General features: G+C 41.9%; 1 protein-coding gene across 9 annotated transcripts in view; it reads left to right on the plus strand.

Moving 5' to 3' along the window:
* The window catches only part of ADCYAP1R1 (ADCYAP receptor type I), a 144,566-nt gene that overhangs the window by 91,007 nt on the left and 37,561 nt on the right, over nt 1-15,998 (plus strand). For all 9 annotated transcript variants that reach the window (XM_042043073.1, XM_042043072.1, XM_042043076.1 and 6 more), the window contains 7 exons: nt 5,740-5,775; nt 6,365-6,406; nt 8,089-8,192; nt 8,704-8,801; nt 9,277-9,409; nt 11,559-11,712; nt 15,879-15,939. In XM_042043073.1, coding sequence (XP_041899007.1) covers nt 5,740-5,775; nt 6,365-6,406; nt 8,089-8,192; nt 8,704-8,801; nt 9,277-9,409; nt 11,559-11,712; nt 15,879-15,939 — 628 coding nt within the window. The remainder of the gene's footprint in view (nt 1-5,739; nt 5,776-6,364; nt 6,407-8,088; nt 8,193-8,703; nt 8,802-9,276; nt 9,410-11,558; nt 11,713-15,878; nt 15,940-15,998) is intronic.

Genomic DNA, 15,998 nt, shown 5'->3' on the forward strand with positions numbered 1-15,998 from the left:
AGGCCAAGCAGCTAATCCCGGATTAATCAATCAATTACAGAATCACAGAATGGTTTCAGTTGCAAATGACCTTAAAAATCATTTAGTTCCCACCCCCCTGCCATGGGCAGGGACACCTTCCACTATCCCAGGTTGCTCCAAGCCCCATCCAGCCTGGCCTTGGACACTTCCAGGGATCCAGGGGCAGCCACAGCTGCTCTGGAAAACACAAAGAGCCCTAACAAAGGAACTGGGATGGTTGGACAGTGTGTGTGGGACTGTGTGTGTGCAGGCACAGGATTGGGCAGAGGGCTGATGCCCCTTGTAGGGAAGCAGCAGGCAGGGTATGGAACCAGTACCCGTGTGGGGAGCTCAGAGAGCTGCAGAAAAGCTGCTAAGTAGCCTGCTGCTCCCGACTGTGGCTTTGCCAGCCGGCTGAACAGATTGCTGGAGCAGGAGAGCAGCAGGCAGCCATGGGGAAGGGAGAGAGGAGGCTCAGCGTGGTGGATGCTGCGGAGCCGAGCGTGAGAGCTCGCCGATTTATTTCATATTTAGAAATTAAGTGTTTAAGCTTCTAATCAGTGCTATATAAAACAGGAAAAAAAAGATTTCAATTCCTGCCCAGCCACGTATCTGGACAGCAGGATAACAAGGGGTTGTAAATGTTTTCCACAGCCTCCCCCTGCCATAGTCGCACTTTCTGTAGGGACACAATTAACATGCCATGAAAACAGTGCAGACTTTGTGCATTGATCTTAATGCTGTCAAAATCCAAAACCTTCTGGAGAATTACCTTTGTGGAGCAGCCCTCCAACCCTCAATACTGAGATGAGAACAACAGGGCTACGGGAGAAGTGTGGGCGAGCCAATTGAGGACAGAACCGCTTTGGAAGCCTTTCATCCCCTCCCACCCCGCCACTAATAAGGGACAAATGCTGGAACAAAAGGGTTAAATGCAAGTTGTGTTCAAAGCCACGGGAGGCCAGGCAGGTGCCGTGCCAGCTGACACCAGGAGCAGCCAGCACAGATTTGGCACCAAGGAGGAGATCTAAAAGGCTCCGAGGCTCGTCGTGCACAGGCTGGTTCTTGGCTTCAGCTTTCCCCGCCCTGTCCACTTTACATCAGGAGCAACAATTGCTTTCATCGAGTTTCTCATTAGTTGTTGCATGGTGAGGGGTGAGTTATGTGTTCTGGGTCTCAGTAAATAAAAATCAAGGAGGAAAGTCTGATAAATATGCAAGAAAAGGGCAGGAAAGGTCTGGGTCTCTGCCACCAGCTCCGTGGGGAGCCACTGGCAAGTCCTTCGACTTCTTTTTTTCCTCCTTCTTTACCTCTTCAGGCAGAAAAAACCAAAAATAAGGAATATTTTCTGCACTTGGGCTTTGGAACTGAGAATTCAGCATTCTGATAGATCTTCTCTAGGATTTCTAAGCAGTGCTGCAAATAACATCATATTAACAATGTCAATTAAAGCATTAATTGTGGATTTGCTTCCCAAAGAGTGACACTTACTCAAGTCTGGTCAGACAGTGAATAACACAGCCTGACAATACACTGGATAAACCATCCTGTGTCGAGGATAACAGCAGCTTCCTCAGGGCTTTATTGACTGATAAGAGCAATTATTGATTTAATAAGTGATGTTATAAGGCACTGTTTAGTCTCTGCTGTCATGTCCATATTTCCATAGTTTAACTACACGTGAGAAGCACAGATGTCATTCAAATAAATCATAAAATCTGATATTTAAGATGCTGTTATCATAGAATAATAGAAACATGGAATGGCTTGGGTTCAGCAGGAGCTTAAAGCTCATCCAGTGCCACTCCCTGCCACAGGCAGGGACACCTTCCACTATCCCAGGTGGCTCCAAGCCCCGTCCAACCTGGCCTTGGACACTTCCAGGAATCCAGGGGCAGCCCCAGCTTCTCTGGGCACCCTGTGCCAGGGCCTCCCCATCCTCACAGGGAGGAATTTCTTCCTAATCCCCAAACTAAACCAGTCCTCTTTCAGTGTGAAGCTGTTCCTCCTCGTCCTATCACTACATGCTCTTCTCAAAAGTCCCTTGTAAATGTAATCCTTGAGTTAAACCCCTGAAAAATATGTTTCCAGTCAAAATAAAGATGAAAATCATAATTTATTTATTCTTCATTTCTGGAAGAGCAACGCATTTCATTAGCCCATTGTATAATCACATCAGTGGGCTTTCTCTTCTTCATCACTGAAGTCAAATACACCAATTTCTCATTGTTTGTGTCCCGAGAGTAGGACAGCGAGAGGGCGTGTGGGAAGGCCCACGCAGTCCCCAGAGAGGGGTCCTGTAGCCTTGCCCACTCCATCCCTGACAGCAGAGGAAATTTGCTGAGGGCACTCTAGAGTCTTAAAGGCACTGAGGTGAAAAAATAACCCAGAAAAAAAAATGTTTTGAGGTCATATTGTGATAAATGAGAATAACTTCCCCATGTCTGGGATTCTTTACAGCCCTTTAAATGCGAGGTCAGGTCTTCTCCCTCTCTATGTAAATCCATCAAATGTTAAACACATCCATTTGAACTCCATTGCGTTCTCAGATGTGTGAGGAAACATCAACGATGCCATGGGTTTCTGTCGAGTAAATATCCGTATTTTGAGCAGGAAGCATAAATTACATTGTCTGAGAGAAGGGCAGCAGCAGCAGCAGCAGGCAGGAATTCAAAGGCAGGTGGTGGCTGTATGTTCCCTCATTACGCCCTGTTATATGTATAAAAATATATCTGTTGGTATATATACTTATAGATATAAATATATAAAAATATATCTCTTTATATCTATATATAAAAACATCTGCTAATATATACACATGAAAATGTATTAATATATCTGTATATATATGTACATATGCGTGTATATAAATGTATGTACAGAGATATATTATATATCTTTATAAAAATACAGAAATTTAAATACATGGAAATATAAAAACATATTCATACACCCACAAATATATTTGTGTATGTGTGCATTTTATCCCAATGCTCAATAGATGAACTTTGACTTTTTGTTGTAACTCAGGGCATGACATTCAATGTAAATCTAATTAACTTTCCAGTAGCTTAACTTATTAATGAAAATTGGATTGATGAATCAAGCCTAAAAGCCTGTACAGACAAAGGTTGTACTGGAACTTTCTTCAGTACATTAGTTAGGATTCAGGTATAGAAATATAGGTTAATAAAAGGCTTGTTTTCTCCTAAAAATCAGAACATTAACATAGTTGGAAAAGTGAATCCCTTCATAATGCCCAAACAAAGTGAAATGCAATAATAATTTGGCTATAAATTTTTAAAAAACACAAGCCTTTTCATTTCAGAAAAAACTACATTAGTATGATGTTTTAACTGGTTTTACAGATGCCATGAAATTAAAAATGAGCTAAAATCTAATATTTTAACATCAGTGGTACTACCTGCCATTTATATTTACAATGGAATAATGATAATTTTTATTTCATGCTTTTTAGATTGTAGGGGAAAAATAGCTGCATTCAAAACATTTAAATTTAAGAGAAATGTCTTTTTCTGGCCATCACTGTAATATGCAGGATGCCAGGAACATCAGGCATCAATCTACTTAATATTGGCCTGGTCTTTCTCCAGAAAGAATTCTGCACAATTTTAATGTCAAATTACTCCACAAATGATAAAATAAAACTGGATTTTTATGTGTCAAAGTGGTTTTTAGAGATTTTCTTGCAGCTTCTTCTTACCCTGCTTGTGTGGGTCGTTGTAAAATCCAGGCTGCTGAGTGAGGAGAACTCACTTAAGGGACAAGTTCCATCAGAGCTGCTGGTTTGAGTGGCAGATGCTGTGAAAAACACTGTGAAAGAAGTGATAAAGGAGTGGTGGTTTGCTCTTTGATCCTCTCATTGCCTGGTAAACCCACAGATAAAAATTCCCACACCACAACCTGACATCTGTGTTCTGAATTCTATCAACACACCCTATTTTAGCAACACATCCCGATTTTAGCAACAAATTCCTAAATCTGAGCTGCATCACTGCTAATAAACCCGGGGTTTGGTGGATTTAAGAGGAGAAAAGGTCTCTCCAAACTATTGTGCAGAGCCATCCCTGTTACTCTGCAGCATCGCTGGTTCAGTCCCGTGCAGCAGCTGAACCACCTTGGCTGCAAAATGTTTGCTCAGAGCACTGGGGACTCCTCTTCTGAATTTAGAGACTTCCCCAACATCTGCAAATAGCCAAGAATTAAGGAGTCACAAAATATCCTGAGTTAGAAGGGACCCACCAGGATCATCCAGCCCAGCTCCTGGCCCCACACAGACACCTCAAAATCCCACCCTGTGCATCCCTGGGAGTGTTGTCCAAACACTCCTGGTGCTCTGGCAGCCTCGGGACTGTGCCCATTCCCTGGGGAGCCTGGGCAGTGCCCCAGCACCCTCTGGGGGAAGAACCTTTTCCTAAAATCCAGCCTAAATTCTTACATGGGAAATCCTGTGAGCAGCTGGAGTTGGGAAGAGAAGGATGGAGACCTCAGGTGTTCTCGCAGTGGCTTCCAGTATCAACCCTCCAAAGTCCCCAGTGGGTTGGATGTGCAGGTTTGATGTTTAGTAATCCATCCAAAGTCGCAGCACAGCCTCCCTGATGCTTCAGATGAATTTTCTATACTCCCACCACCATTTTCACATTAAACCCTCTTTTTTCTCTCTTAAAACCTAAACGTGCACATCTGATTTACTTCTGAGGGGACACAGAAATCAACGAATTTCAAATTATGTGAATTATAAAATAAAAAATGTGTTTTATGTTGTGCTGAAAAGCCTCCTGTTATTATTTTATTTCTTTAGATGCTTTCTCCTTTCCCATAGGATCAAAACCAGTCTTTGTTTGGATTTTACTTTTAATAAAAACCTTCTCACACAATTTGGGGAAGGTTTTTCCAATCCCTAATTAACATTTGACCATTGGGGTTAAAAGGGGAACAACCTGAAGCCCTGAGGCTGCCCCAGAGGATGCAGAACTAAACTGATGAGAACATTTAACCTGCTCTAGTGGTCAGCGAAGTGCTGGAAACGTTTTTTCCCTGATTTCTGGGCCACTGTCAGAGCGATTTGCAGCAGCTCCCTGAGGCTCCTCTGTGCACGATGCAGCAGCTCCACTCCCTGGCTCAAGGCAGCTCCTCCTCCTGCATCCCCAGCTGAGCCAGGATCCACCCAGGAGTCAGGAGAGTCTGATTTCAGCCCAATTCGGATTAAACATTGAGCACAGCAGGTGGGAGGTTGGTTTGGCATCATTCCAACAATTTATTTTGGAAGAACAAAAGAAAGGGAAAGGAAGATTTCTAATGTAAACCCAAAATTTTATCATTTCCCACTGTAACAGTTGTATTTTTTAGAAACTACTCAACATGGGTTTGGGAACAATGTTTTGGAAATGTGTGAGTCTTTCTTCAGAACCTTCCCCTGAAAAATAATTTTTAAAAATCCAAAAAAATCCTCCTACATCTGTTTTTCTTATTCTTCCCAGAGTCTGATGAAACTTCATGATAACCAGATACTTAACAAAACAATGCAATCACCATCTTCTGAAAACCCTTTTCCATTCATAAATACTCAGGACTAATACAGAAATAAAGATTCAAACTTGCAGTTCTTCTCTGGGCTCTGCTACGTCCGTTCCTCTTATGGGAGTCAAGCTTTTATCAAAATTAAATTGCAAACTATGATCAGGACTGAATTAATTGTTTTCATTCTTCTAATTTCAGGTTGGGAAGTGGATAATTTGGGGCAAACCCATGCAGGTAAGAACCAGTTGTGCTGCCTACATCCTCGGTACCTCTGTTCCCAAAAATTGTGTGCACATGATAATACCAGATTACTGAAAAGTTGTTTGTGTATCAACCATTATGACAATGATACATGTACTTAACTGCAATACTTGCAGAAAAAGTGAAATTAAAAATCTCATGAATCAAAGTGATTTAACCTAATCTTACTTAAACCAATTAGTTATTGCTCTTTGTCGTTGATGGATGGAAACAATTTTTCATTAATTCTCTGAAAACTGATCGTATTTAAATACCTGTGGATTATAAATGTGAATTCCTAAAGATATAATATTTGACTTCTATAATTTTACAATAAGCTTTGCTCCTGTTTGATTGCATGTGGTTTTAGTTCTAAATTTAGAGGTTCAACTTTGATTTAAACTCTCAAGTAAATCTGTGTTTACTTCCTGGGAAGACAGCACCAAGTATTTATTGCCTTTGGGCCTGATCTAAACAAATAAAAATCAATTGCACTCCATTCACTGATTTCCACAGAGACCAGTTTGGGCCCTAATAGAAAACACAATCAAAACAATTTCATACTCAATTTCCACTTTTCTAGGTGATTATGACCTGCTGGAAAGCACAGCCCAGTCTCTCCTAGGTAAGAAACAGAACCATGGAAATTTTTTTCTCTCTTTTTATTTCTCTCTGTTAAAAAGGAAGCTGAGCTTTTTTCCTGCCGTTTTGCTATTATTTTCTAATCAGTTCTAATTGTTACGACACATTTTCTGCTCTGTTACTTTTAGCAATAACATGAAAATTTATTCCTCCTCTCTTAAGCCTTGCAATCTAGCAAGTATGCTGCTATAAATTATATCTACCTGCTTAACAATAATTGCTAAATAGTGTTAAAGAAAGTCAGCACCATGATTCAGTGCTTTTTTTTTCCATAGAAAACTAGGGATGAATGTGCAAGAGTAATTTAACAAAATGTGCCAAGTAATGCAATGTTCTTAAATGAACGCTGTGGTTAAAGAGATATATTCTGCTGCATGGGTGGCAAACAGATCCTCTAAAAGAAGGTTAAAAGTAAGGTTATGAGAGACTAAACTGCTCTAAGAATGCAAAGCAGCACAACTTTAATAGCAAACCCAAACCTTAGAAATTTCCATCTGTTTTGGTCAAGGTGCAACTGAAACTCCAAAAAGTGTGATAATTTGATAAATGGAGGCTGTTCCTTTGTGCTGGAGAGGAAGAAGTGCAGCAGCAGCTCAGCCCTAATTTTTTAGGAAGGCCACTGAGCTTTGGGAAGAATAATGGTGCTTCCAAAGATCCCCCCAGTGGCTGTCCTACCTCAGGCAGCTTTGTAGGAAAATGAATGTCAAGAGACTCTTCCTCTTCTGTCCCCAACTCTGCCTTCCCAGTGTGGTTTTTAAGCCTAAATGTGCCAGTGAAGCCATTTAGGAGCTGGTTCTTATATGAGATTACCCAAAACATTAAGGTACTTAAGCCAATATTTGCATAAAATTAATATTCTAAACCAGGATTGGAACAATGAATAGACAGAGGAATGTGAGAAGCTCTGAATTCACCAACTGAGGTCACCCTGGGCATCTGGAGATGCAAAGGAACATTTTGCCATGAAGACAGGGGTGGGAGAGAGATTCCCATTCCATCTTCGTTTTCTGCAGACCCTTCCCACAAAGTCACACTCAGATCAGAGCCTAGGCTTGAAGATAAGTGAGTGGGATGTGTGTTCTCTGACTACAGCAGATCAATCCAGCTGCCTGTCCATGGATATGTAATGGCTATTCGAGATATTCCACAGTATCCTGACTGGCTTCCAGCACCTGGACAGAAAAGATCGTGTTAGCCTGGTGTTTTCTCACCAGTCCCATGCATTTGCCTCCGATACAGACCACTAAAAATAGCACAAAGGGCCTGTTTTTAAGCACTGGACTTCCCCTTTAGCCACCTGGAGTGGAGATATCTTCATCAAAGCTGTGCTCCTGGGATGCCTTTTCAAGAGAAATGGACATTTAGCTGAGCCCTGGTTCAGGAACCCACTTGAGAACGAGATTTTTTGGTGGCTTGGAGACACTGAATATACTGAGTAAATGTTTTTGCTCTCTGGTGACCAACTGTAGTAGTAGCCATCCATAGGCACCTCTTGCAGGACTGGATCATTTAACATGTCATTAAATTTCAAGAATTAAATCCATGGATAGGCAGACAAACAGTGCTTTCAGGAGAACTGTGGGGTTTTTCTTGCACCAAGGGGAGGAAGGGGATGTCTTGGGTTTTTTTCATGGGATGTCACGTTCCCCCCTGTCCTTGGCATAGGGGACATCAGCAGGAACTGCACTGAGGATGGCTGGTCTGAACCTTTCCCTCACTATTATGATGCCTGCGGCTTCGATGAGAACGAAACAGAGTCCGATAACCAGGTGCAAATTAATCTCATAATTAAAAACAAATGAAGGGGTGGGGGGAGCAGCAGGCTGCTTTCTGTCCAGCCTCTGGTCATGTTCTGATGTGACAGCGATTAGAACAAACAATCAGATGTACATGGGCATAAAACTGTGAGAAGTGAGATCTGAATCCTTCCTGGGCCTGTATTGAATATTTATAGGGGATAAGCTTTTAATGTTGATGTAGATTGGAACTTTTAGAATCATGGGCTAACCCCTATTCTCTCCCTGGTGATAAAGGATCTCATAGCCAATTCTTTTTTCTATAAATTCTTACAAAAAATATAGATAGCCACTGCTAGCTCACTGATAAATAACCTCATGGTGTGCAGACCCAGACATAGAGCAGAGCTTGATGTACAGTGAGATCTCAGAGGAAAGAACCCAGGCTGTTCAAGACACAGATCCTGCCTCTGGTTCTCCCTGCATATTGGCAGGTGTGTGGCTGTTGATGAACCCTTTAACCCTGTGGTTTTTGCCTCCCAAGGATTACTACTATCTCTCCGTGAAGGCTCTGTACACCGTGGGATACAGCACTTCCCTGGTGTCCCTCACCACTGCCATGGTCATCCTGTGTCGCTTCAGGTGAGTGGGGACACGAGCAGTGAGCTGCTCAGTCCCTGGAGGAAGGAAACTGGAGCTCAGCTGCCCCAAACAGAGTTAAAGCTTTTGTCTCACCTGAGGTAGAATAAGAAGGAGAAAATCCTTTAGCTGGGCTGCTCCCCCAGCTTGGACACACTCCAGAAGTCACATTTCAGCAGAGTATAAATGCAGCAGGAGAAGCTGTGCATCTGGTTTATGAAACTTCATGAGCTGCACTGGACTGGTTCTATTGTTTATTTTATGCTTCTCTGCATCCTTCTACAAGAAAATCCGCAAATCCTCCTCTTGCTCAGGTTTAGGGTCAGTACTAACATAGTCCTGGCTTAGATGTTGCTGTTCTTAGCACCAACGTGCTCTGGACGAGTGTGTTCAGGCCCAGTGTGACATTTCCATGAAATAAAACTATTTTCTTCTTTCTTGCTCTTTTCCCCCCTCCCCCCACCTCTTTCCTCTCTAGGAAGCTTCACTGCACTCGGAATTTCATCCACATGAACCTCTTTGTTTCGTTCATCCTCCGTGCAATATCTGTGTTCATTAAGGATGGGGTTCTTTATGCTGAGCAGGATGGCAACCACTGTTTTATTTCCACGGTGAGTCAAACTGAAACCAAAGCCTTTTCCTTCATTTTTTTCCCCAAAGTGAGATAACAAAAAGCAGTGGGGCAGGCAGCAGTCTGTGGAGTATCATGAGCTGAGATGTTATTGGGGGAAAGTTGGTGTTTAACCTCCCACCCAGTTCACAGCCGGACTGGGTGTTTCATCTCATGATGTCACCAGCATCCTTCAGAACAAGCCCACAGGTTTTTATTTCCTGACTCTACCCTGTTTGTTTCTCCCTTTCCCAGATCTGCTCAGTGGTAGGTGGGATGAAAGCAGACATGAGCAATTTCCTTCGACTGCAGGTCTGGTTTTTCTCCAGATCCTCATTTGTTCTGGATGTCAGGCAGAGTCACATGTAAACAGGGTGACCATTCAGACACAGAGAATACATCTGATGGTCACACTTGCAGAAAATCATCAGCACTTCCCCCATCTTTGTCTCTGAAATGTGTAGTTTCATGCAGAGCACTCTTTCACTGATGCATTTAGCTGTATATTATGTGTAAATCCTGATTCCTTTCACATTTAAGGCTAGTATTTGATATGATAAATCAGCTCACTGGGTGTAATTATGACAGAATTACAAACTGAGCTCTCCTTTATCCATCCAGTTATGAGCTAAATTCCCTGTGAGTCACTTCCACAAGGCAAGTGCAGCTGTGTAGTTTCCTAGTCAGCCTTTTCTTTGTCATTGAAACTAGTTTTTGCTCTTAATTCTTCTCCATGAGAAAGCTGAAGCCATGTAAGGTCTGTAGTTTGTTCATGCTGCTCTTCCAATGGTGGCATCTGCCTCTTTGTTTGGAAACACTTAAAGCATAAAACACGTTAAAATCAGCCATTTTATGGCCAGAGCTTCAGCCCTGGTAGAGCTTCCGTGAAGAAACTCGAGATCTGATGGTTTAAACACCTTGGTTGTAGATTTGGCCCAGAGGATGAAGTCTAAGTGGGAAGCAATCACTGCCTCCAGCAGGAGCTTCCATTTTATACACGAATTCTGCTGGGATTTGTTGGAAACTCCTGCTTTTGTAGGACTAATGGTATCCACCATTGCACCGGGGTGCAGCACTGGAAAGACCAATGTATCCCACTCTCACAGAGTAGAGCTTGGTTTCCACCTTAGGCTTTTGTCACAGAATCACAGAATCGTTTAGGTTGGAAAAACCCTCTAAAATTGAGTCCAACCATTCCCAAGCACCACCAAATTCACCACTAAAGCACGTCCCCAAGTGCCACGTTTGCACGTCTTTTAAACACCTCCATGCATGGTAACTCCACCACTGACCTGGAGCCTGTTCCAGTGATTGACAACCGCTCTGTGAAGAAATTTTACCTAATAGCCGATCTCAACCTCCCCTGATGCAATTTAAGACAATTTCCTCTTGTCCTATCGTTTGTTACCTGGGAGAAGAGACTGACCTTGTTACCCCCTCCTGTTAGGGAGTTGTAGACAGTGATAATGTCCTCCCTGAGCCTCCTTTTCTCCAGGCTAAACAAAGTCCGTTCCTTTTTTAAAAAATTTAATGTTTTATTTTAATTCTATTTCTATTTTTCATTTTTCTTTAGTTTGCTCCTTCCCCCTCCCGTCCATGCATGAAAGCTTCCATCATTTTTTTACAGCTGATCACTCAGCCTCCTTTTTTCTCACACTTACTTCCATTTTCTGTCCTTGAGTGACAACACTGATGATGGATGGCAAGGAAGTGCAATTCCCAGCTGCACACAGGAGGGTTCATCCTTTCAGATCCTGCTCTCAGGGCTTTCCACAATCATCCTGCCATTTCACATCCTTCCCTAAGTTTCTCAGCACACAACTGGATTATTTTCTTCCCTGCATTTAACCCTGGAAGGAGGCTTAAGTCCAGCAATTGGTGTTCTCTGGGGCTGTGGGCTCTCAGCAATGCAGGACATGCTCAAGCTGCTCTGCAGGTGCTTCTTGACCACTTCCCACTGGTAAAATTGGCTTCTTCCCCTTCCAGGCTTTGCTGCCTAAGTGATACCTCACATTCTTCCCATTCTTTAAAACTTACTATTAAAAGTCCATAATACCAGTCCCAGCTCTTTCCACTGAAAGATTTGGAGAGCTTAAAAGCATTTTTTTCTGTTAGATTGAAATAACTTTGTTCTTCTTGCTCCTCTGCAGGTGGAATGCAAAGCAGTGATGGTGTTTTTTCACTACTGTGTCATGTCCAACTACTTCTGGCTGTTCATCGAGGGCTTGTACCTCTTCACTTTGCTGGTAGAAACCTTCTTCCCAGAGAGGAGATATTTCTACTGGTACACAATCATTGGCTGGGGTATGTGGCATTTCTTGTCTCAAATGTGTCTCAAGGGTGCAGGATGACTCCACAAACCATCTGGTATTTCCACGTGCAGTTTCAAATTATAATTTTAGCCTTGGTATAAAAGTACCACCACAGCCCAAACTATGTTGTGATTTTTGGTGTGATTAGAGTTGCACTGAAATCTGGAGAACATCGCATCTCTTGCAGAGGTGTAATCCACAACAGAAAATTGCCTTCTACAAGATATGATCTTAATATCAACTTCTTCAGCTTAATCAAATCTGTAAGGCTGAGTCCAGTCCATTTTCTATGACTTCATTTGTGCCTTTCTCCCAGATAATGACTAAATAGAAAATGTATCCAAAAGAGTATTCACGTCTGCTTATCCTACCTGGATGGGAAATAAAAACTTGCAGTGGGAAGGAACAAGATTTGTTTCAGAAAAGCCAGTTAAATGATGATAACCACTGTAATTATTTTTCATTCTGGCCTTCTGGATATAAGTTGATTCCTGTGTTAATTCAAGCACTTCTTTGCTGATGTTTTTGTGCAGAAGTCGGATGGTGAATGCAGAAGAATACATTAATTTAAAATGTTCCCTGAGAAGGTTAAACTTCATTTTAATACATATATACACTTCTGAAATAATTAGAAGTGATCCTGTATATTCATGTGTAAAGTTTACACACCAACCCATGCCTTAAACTATTCTCCTTTGAAAACACATCCTTATGTAGCCTGAACCTTCAAGAAATCAACAGATGGTCTTGTTTTTTCCCACCTGAAGCAGTTGTACACAAACCAAAATTTTTATCTCCTGGTAAAGACTCCCTACAGTAGGGAGAAGAAAAAAATGTTGGGAGAAGGTATAGAGATAAAGAAGGTATAGAGAGAAAAAAGTGAACAAATCATCATAAATAATCTGTGCCATAAAAAGGCTGTTGGAAATGGATGGTTACTGGAAAAGGCTTTTGGAAAAGGAACAGTTGGAAAAAGTGTTCAAAGTTCCTTTTGTACCATCTGCAGCTGTATAATCACATTATAGCTGAGAGAAAAGTGTGTTTCCATGGAGAAATTGGGGGTTACATACGTGAAAATCTGACCATTAGAAAGGAAAGCAATGGAAAATTGCAAATTGTAAAATCTTTGTAATCTGAACATAGATCAAAAGTTGAGTCCCTTTAATTTTGCACAATTTTCATATGTGTAGATTTCTCTGAATGTGAGAATACTGAAAACCAGCATATATTAACAGACTTTAATATTTTTTTAATCAGTCCTTGTAATGAATGAACTACCCAGATGGATTCGTTCTGCAATGCAACCTTAAAATATTTAGCGTTGAGTCCTGTAAATAATATCTGGCTGTTCAATTTATAGACCTGATGGAATCATGGAATGGTTTGTGTTGAAGAGGACCTTTAAAATTCATCTAATTCCAACCCCCTGCCATGGGCAGGGACACCTTCCACTATCCCAGGCTGCTCCAAGCCCTGTCCAACCTGGCCTTGGACACTTCCACAGGGATCCAGGGGCAGCCACAGCTTCTCTGGGCACCCTGTGCCAGGGCCTGCCCACCCTCACAGGGAGCAATTCCTTCCCCATATCCCATCTATCCCTGCCCTCTGGCACTGGGAAGCCATTCCCTGGATCCTCTCACTCCAAGCCCTTGTCCTAAGTCTCTCCCCAGCATTCCTGAAGCCCCTTTAGGCCCTGGAAGGGTCTCTGAGGTCTCCTCAGAACCTTTTCTTCTCCAGGTGAACACCCCCAGCTCTTCCAGCTTTTCTCCACAGTAAAGGGGCTCCAGCCCTCGGAGCACCTTCATGGCCTCCTCTGGATTCATGGCAGCAGGTCCATGTCCAGCTTATGCTGGGTGTCCCACACCTGGGCACAACACTCAAACCACTTCAGATTCAAAACAGTATTATTAATGTCCTTTAGTAACTCTCCAGGTGTGGATGGTTTGAGGTTTGTTTCGTTCTTTTAAACACAATTATTTTCTCAGCTCTCGCGTGTTTCAGCTGCACTCGCACTTCCCCTGACCTGGTGGGAGCAATTGGCACTTTGCAAAGCCAACAGAGGCACTTCCAGACTCTGGATTCAATCCTTGGAGGGCAAAAGCAGCCCCTCAGCTCAGGTGGGGAGGGAGCTGCACTGAAGCAGCACGAAACAGGAGCTCAGCACTTTGCAGCATCTGGATGTTTATCTGTTTCTTCAAATGTGCTGAGATGTCAGTGTCCTCATTTGATTAATGAGAACTGCATATGGCTCTGTTGATCCAGGCAATTTTTCCTTCCTAAATCTGCAATATGCTGGTGAATTCTCTGGATAGACTGCTGTCTTCCTGAGCTCTCTCCTAATGCCTGCTCATAACTCAGGGCAGCACAAGTCAGCAAGAATAAATCTCAGCCTTCAGGGCTTGCCTGTTTTCTAATGTTCCTCAGAAGCTGAAAAGGAGGTGATGAAGAGATATAAATCTTTTGATGTAAAGAAAAGCAGTGTGAGTATTTGTATATTCATGCAGCAGATGGTTCAAAACTCCAAGCTGATCTGAAACGTGGGGTTTTTAACTGTATTTTTATGAAACATTCAGTTTTAATTCTGCCTTCCTGCACATTTTACAGATTTGGAGCACTATTCAAAGCATCAAAATTTATATAGAGGAAATCAGTGCAAACTAAATAAAACATGAGACCCATGTTTCACAGATTCATAGAATGGTTTGGATTGGAAGAGACCATAAAACTCATCTCATTCCAATCCTCCTGCCATGGACACCTTCCACCATCCCAGGTTGCTCCAAACCTCATCCAACCCAGCCTTGAACACTTCCAGGGATGAGACACCCATAGCTTCTCTGGGCAAATATTTGATATTTCAAGGTTAATTTGATAAAATGAAAATTAAAATTTGATATTAAAAAATTAATTTTAGCTCCTTTAAGGGCACAAAGATCTCAGTGTTTTCTAGGTGTTCACCTGTGAGAAAAGTAGACTTCAACTGAAATTAAATATGCATTTCTTCTCCCCAAAGCCTGTCATTTTATGTCTTTATATAATTTTCCCTTCAATTTTTTCTCTGTGTGGTTGTTTGAAGGGGGAGGACTCCATCAGTCACCCAGGTCTAACAGGGATATTTTTATTTCTGATGGTGGGAATATGATTAGACTGAGACTCGTCTAAGTGGGTTCAAATGGGTTACTAATTAATGTGACATCAACATAGCCTTGCAAAATGTATGAAATATAATTGTTCCTGTCAACTCGCCACAGTCTCGTTCACTGCTGGGAGATGGGGTTATCAAGGTCCTTGTTTTGTTTGCTTTTAAGCACTTTATTTTTCCAGAGGCGCCTGAACAGGTGTCAGTAATTTCTTAGTGAAAGATTTTATTTTCCAGACAGTGGAGATCCAACTTGTCTTGCATAAATGCATTATTTTATAAAAATATTTCCACTGAAAAATCACACTTTTAGTTTTTTCAGAAAGGAAAATAAATCCAGGTTTTTCAGTGGGTTCTTACTGTTTTAATTAAATTTGTATTTTACATGCATTTTTTGAAAGTGAAGAAATGTCTGAAATAGGAATTAAATCCTTACTCCAACATTCTCTTTTTGGAGTCTGTTCTTGTGTTTTGGTATTTTTTTAATGAAAAAAATTAAATATTCCTGTGAGCTAAGGAAACTTCTTTTCTATGGATTTGTTTTGGTTACGTAAGTAAAGCAAAACTGGTTATTTACACAGGAACAGAACAAATGCAACATATGTAAATCATTTACAACAAAACCACAGAAGAATACACAGAATCCAATAATGCCATTCCAGCTCAACATCTGGCACTGCAGTTCTTGCCTGATTCCAGTAGCTCTAGACATGGATGTGGCTGATTCTGTTCCGTCCAGACTTTGTTTGACTCCTCATGCAGCAAGATGTAGCAAAACATTGAGCAGTAATGACCCAGAACAGTGTCATTCTTTCCTGTTAGCAGTTTTCCTTCTGCAATCCCACCCCTGATTGAGATGGATATTTCTAGAGCTCTGAATTAACTCAGTAATGTGCACTGTCTCATGCACGAGTGCTGCTAGGAAGCAAAACCTCAGTGGAGAGGTTGCATCAAATGCTCACTGCTGAATATCAAGTGTGTCTGGAATGTTAATGGTGTCACTGTTTTGTCCTGTGCAGGTACCCCAACAATTTGTGTCACTGTCTGGGCAGTGCTGAGGCTTCACTTCGATGACACTGGGTAGGTGCTGCTGTGTGGGAAATGATTTCAGGTGCGTCCAGCACCATGGCAAGGGTGCC

This window comes from Corvus kubaryi, unplaced genomic scaffold (assembly GCF_017639235.1).
Source record: "Corvus kubaryi isolate FWS band 111438036 unplaced genomic scaffold, C.kubaryi_AGA036_p1.0 37398, whole genome shotgun sequence".
Taxonomy (NCBI): domain Eukaryota; kingdom Metazoa; phylum Chordata; class Aves; order Passeriformes; family Corvidae; genus Corvus; species Corvus kubaryi.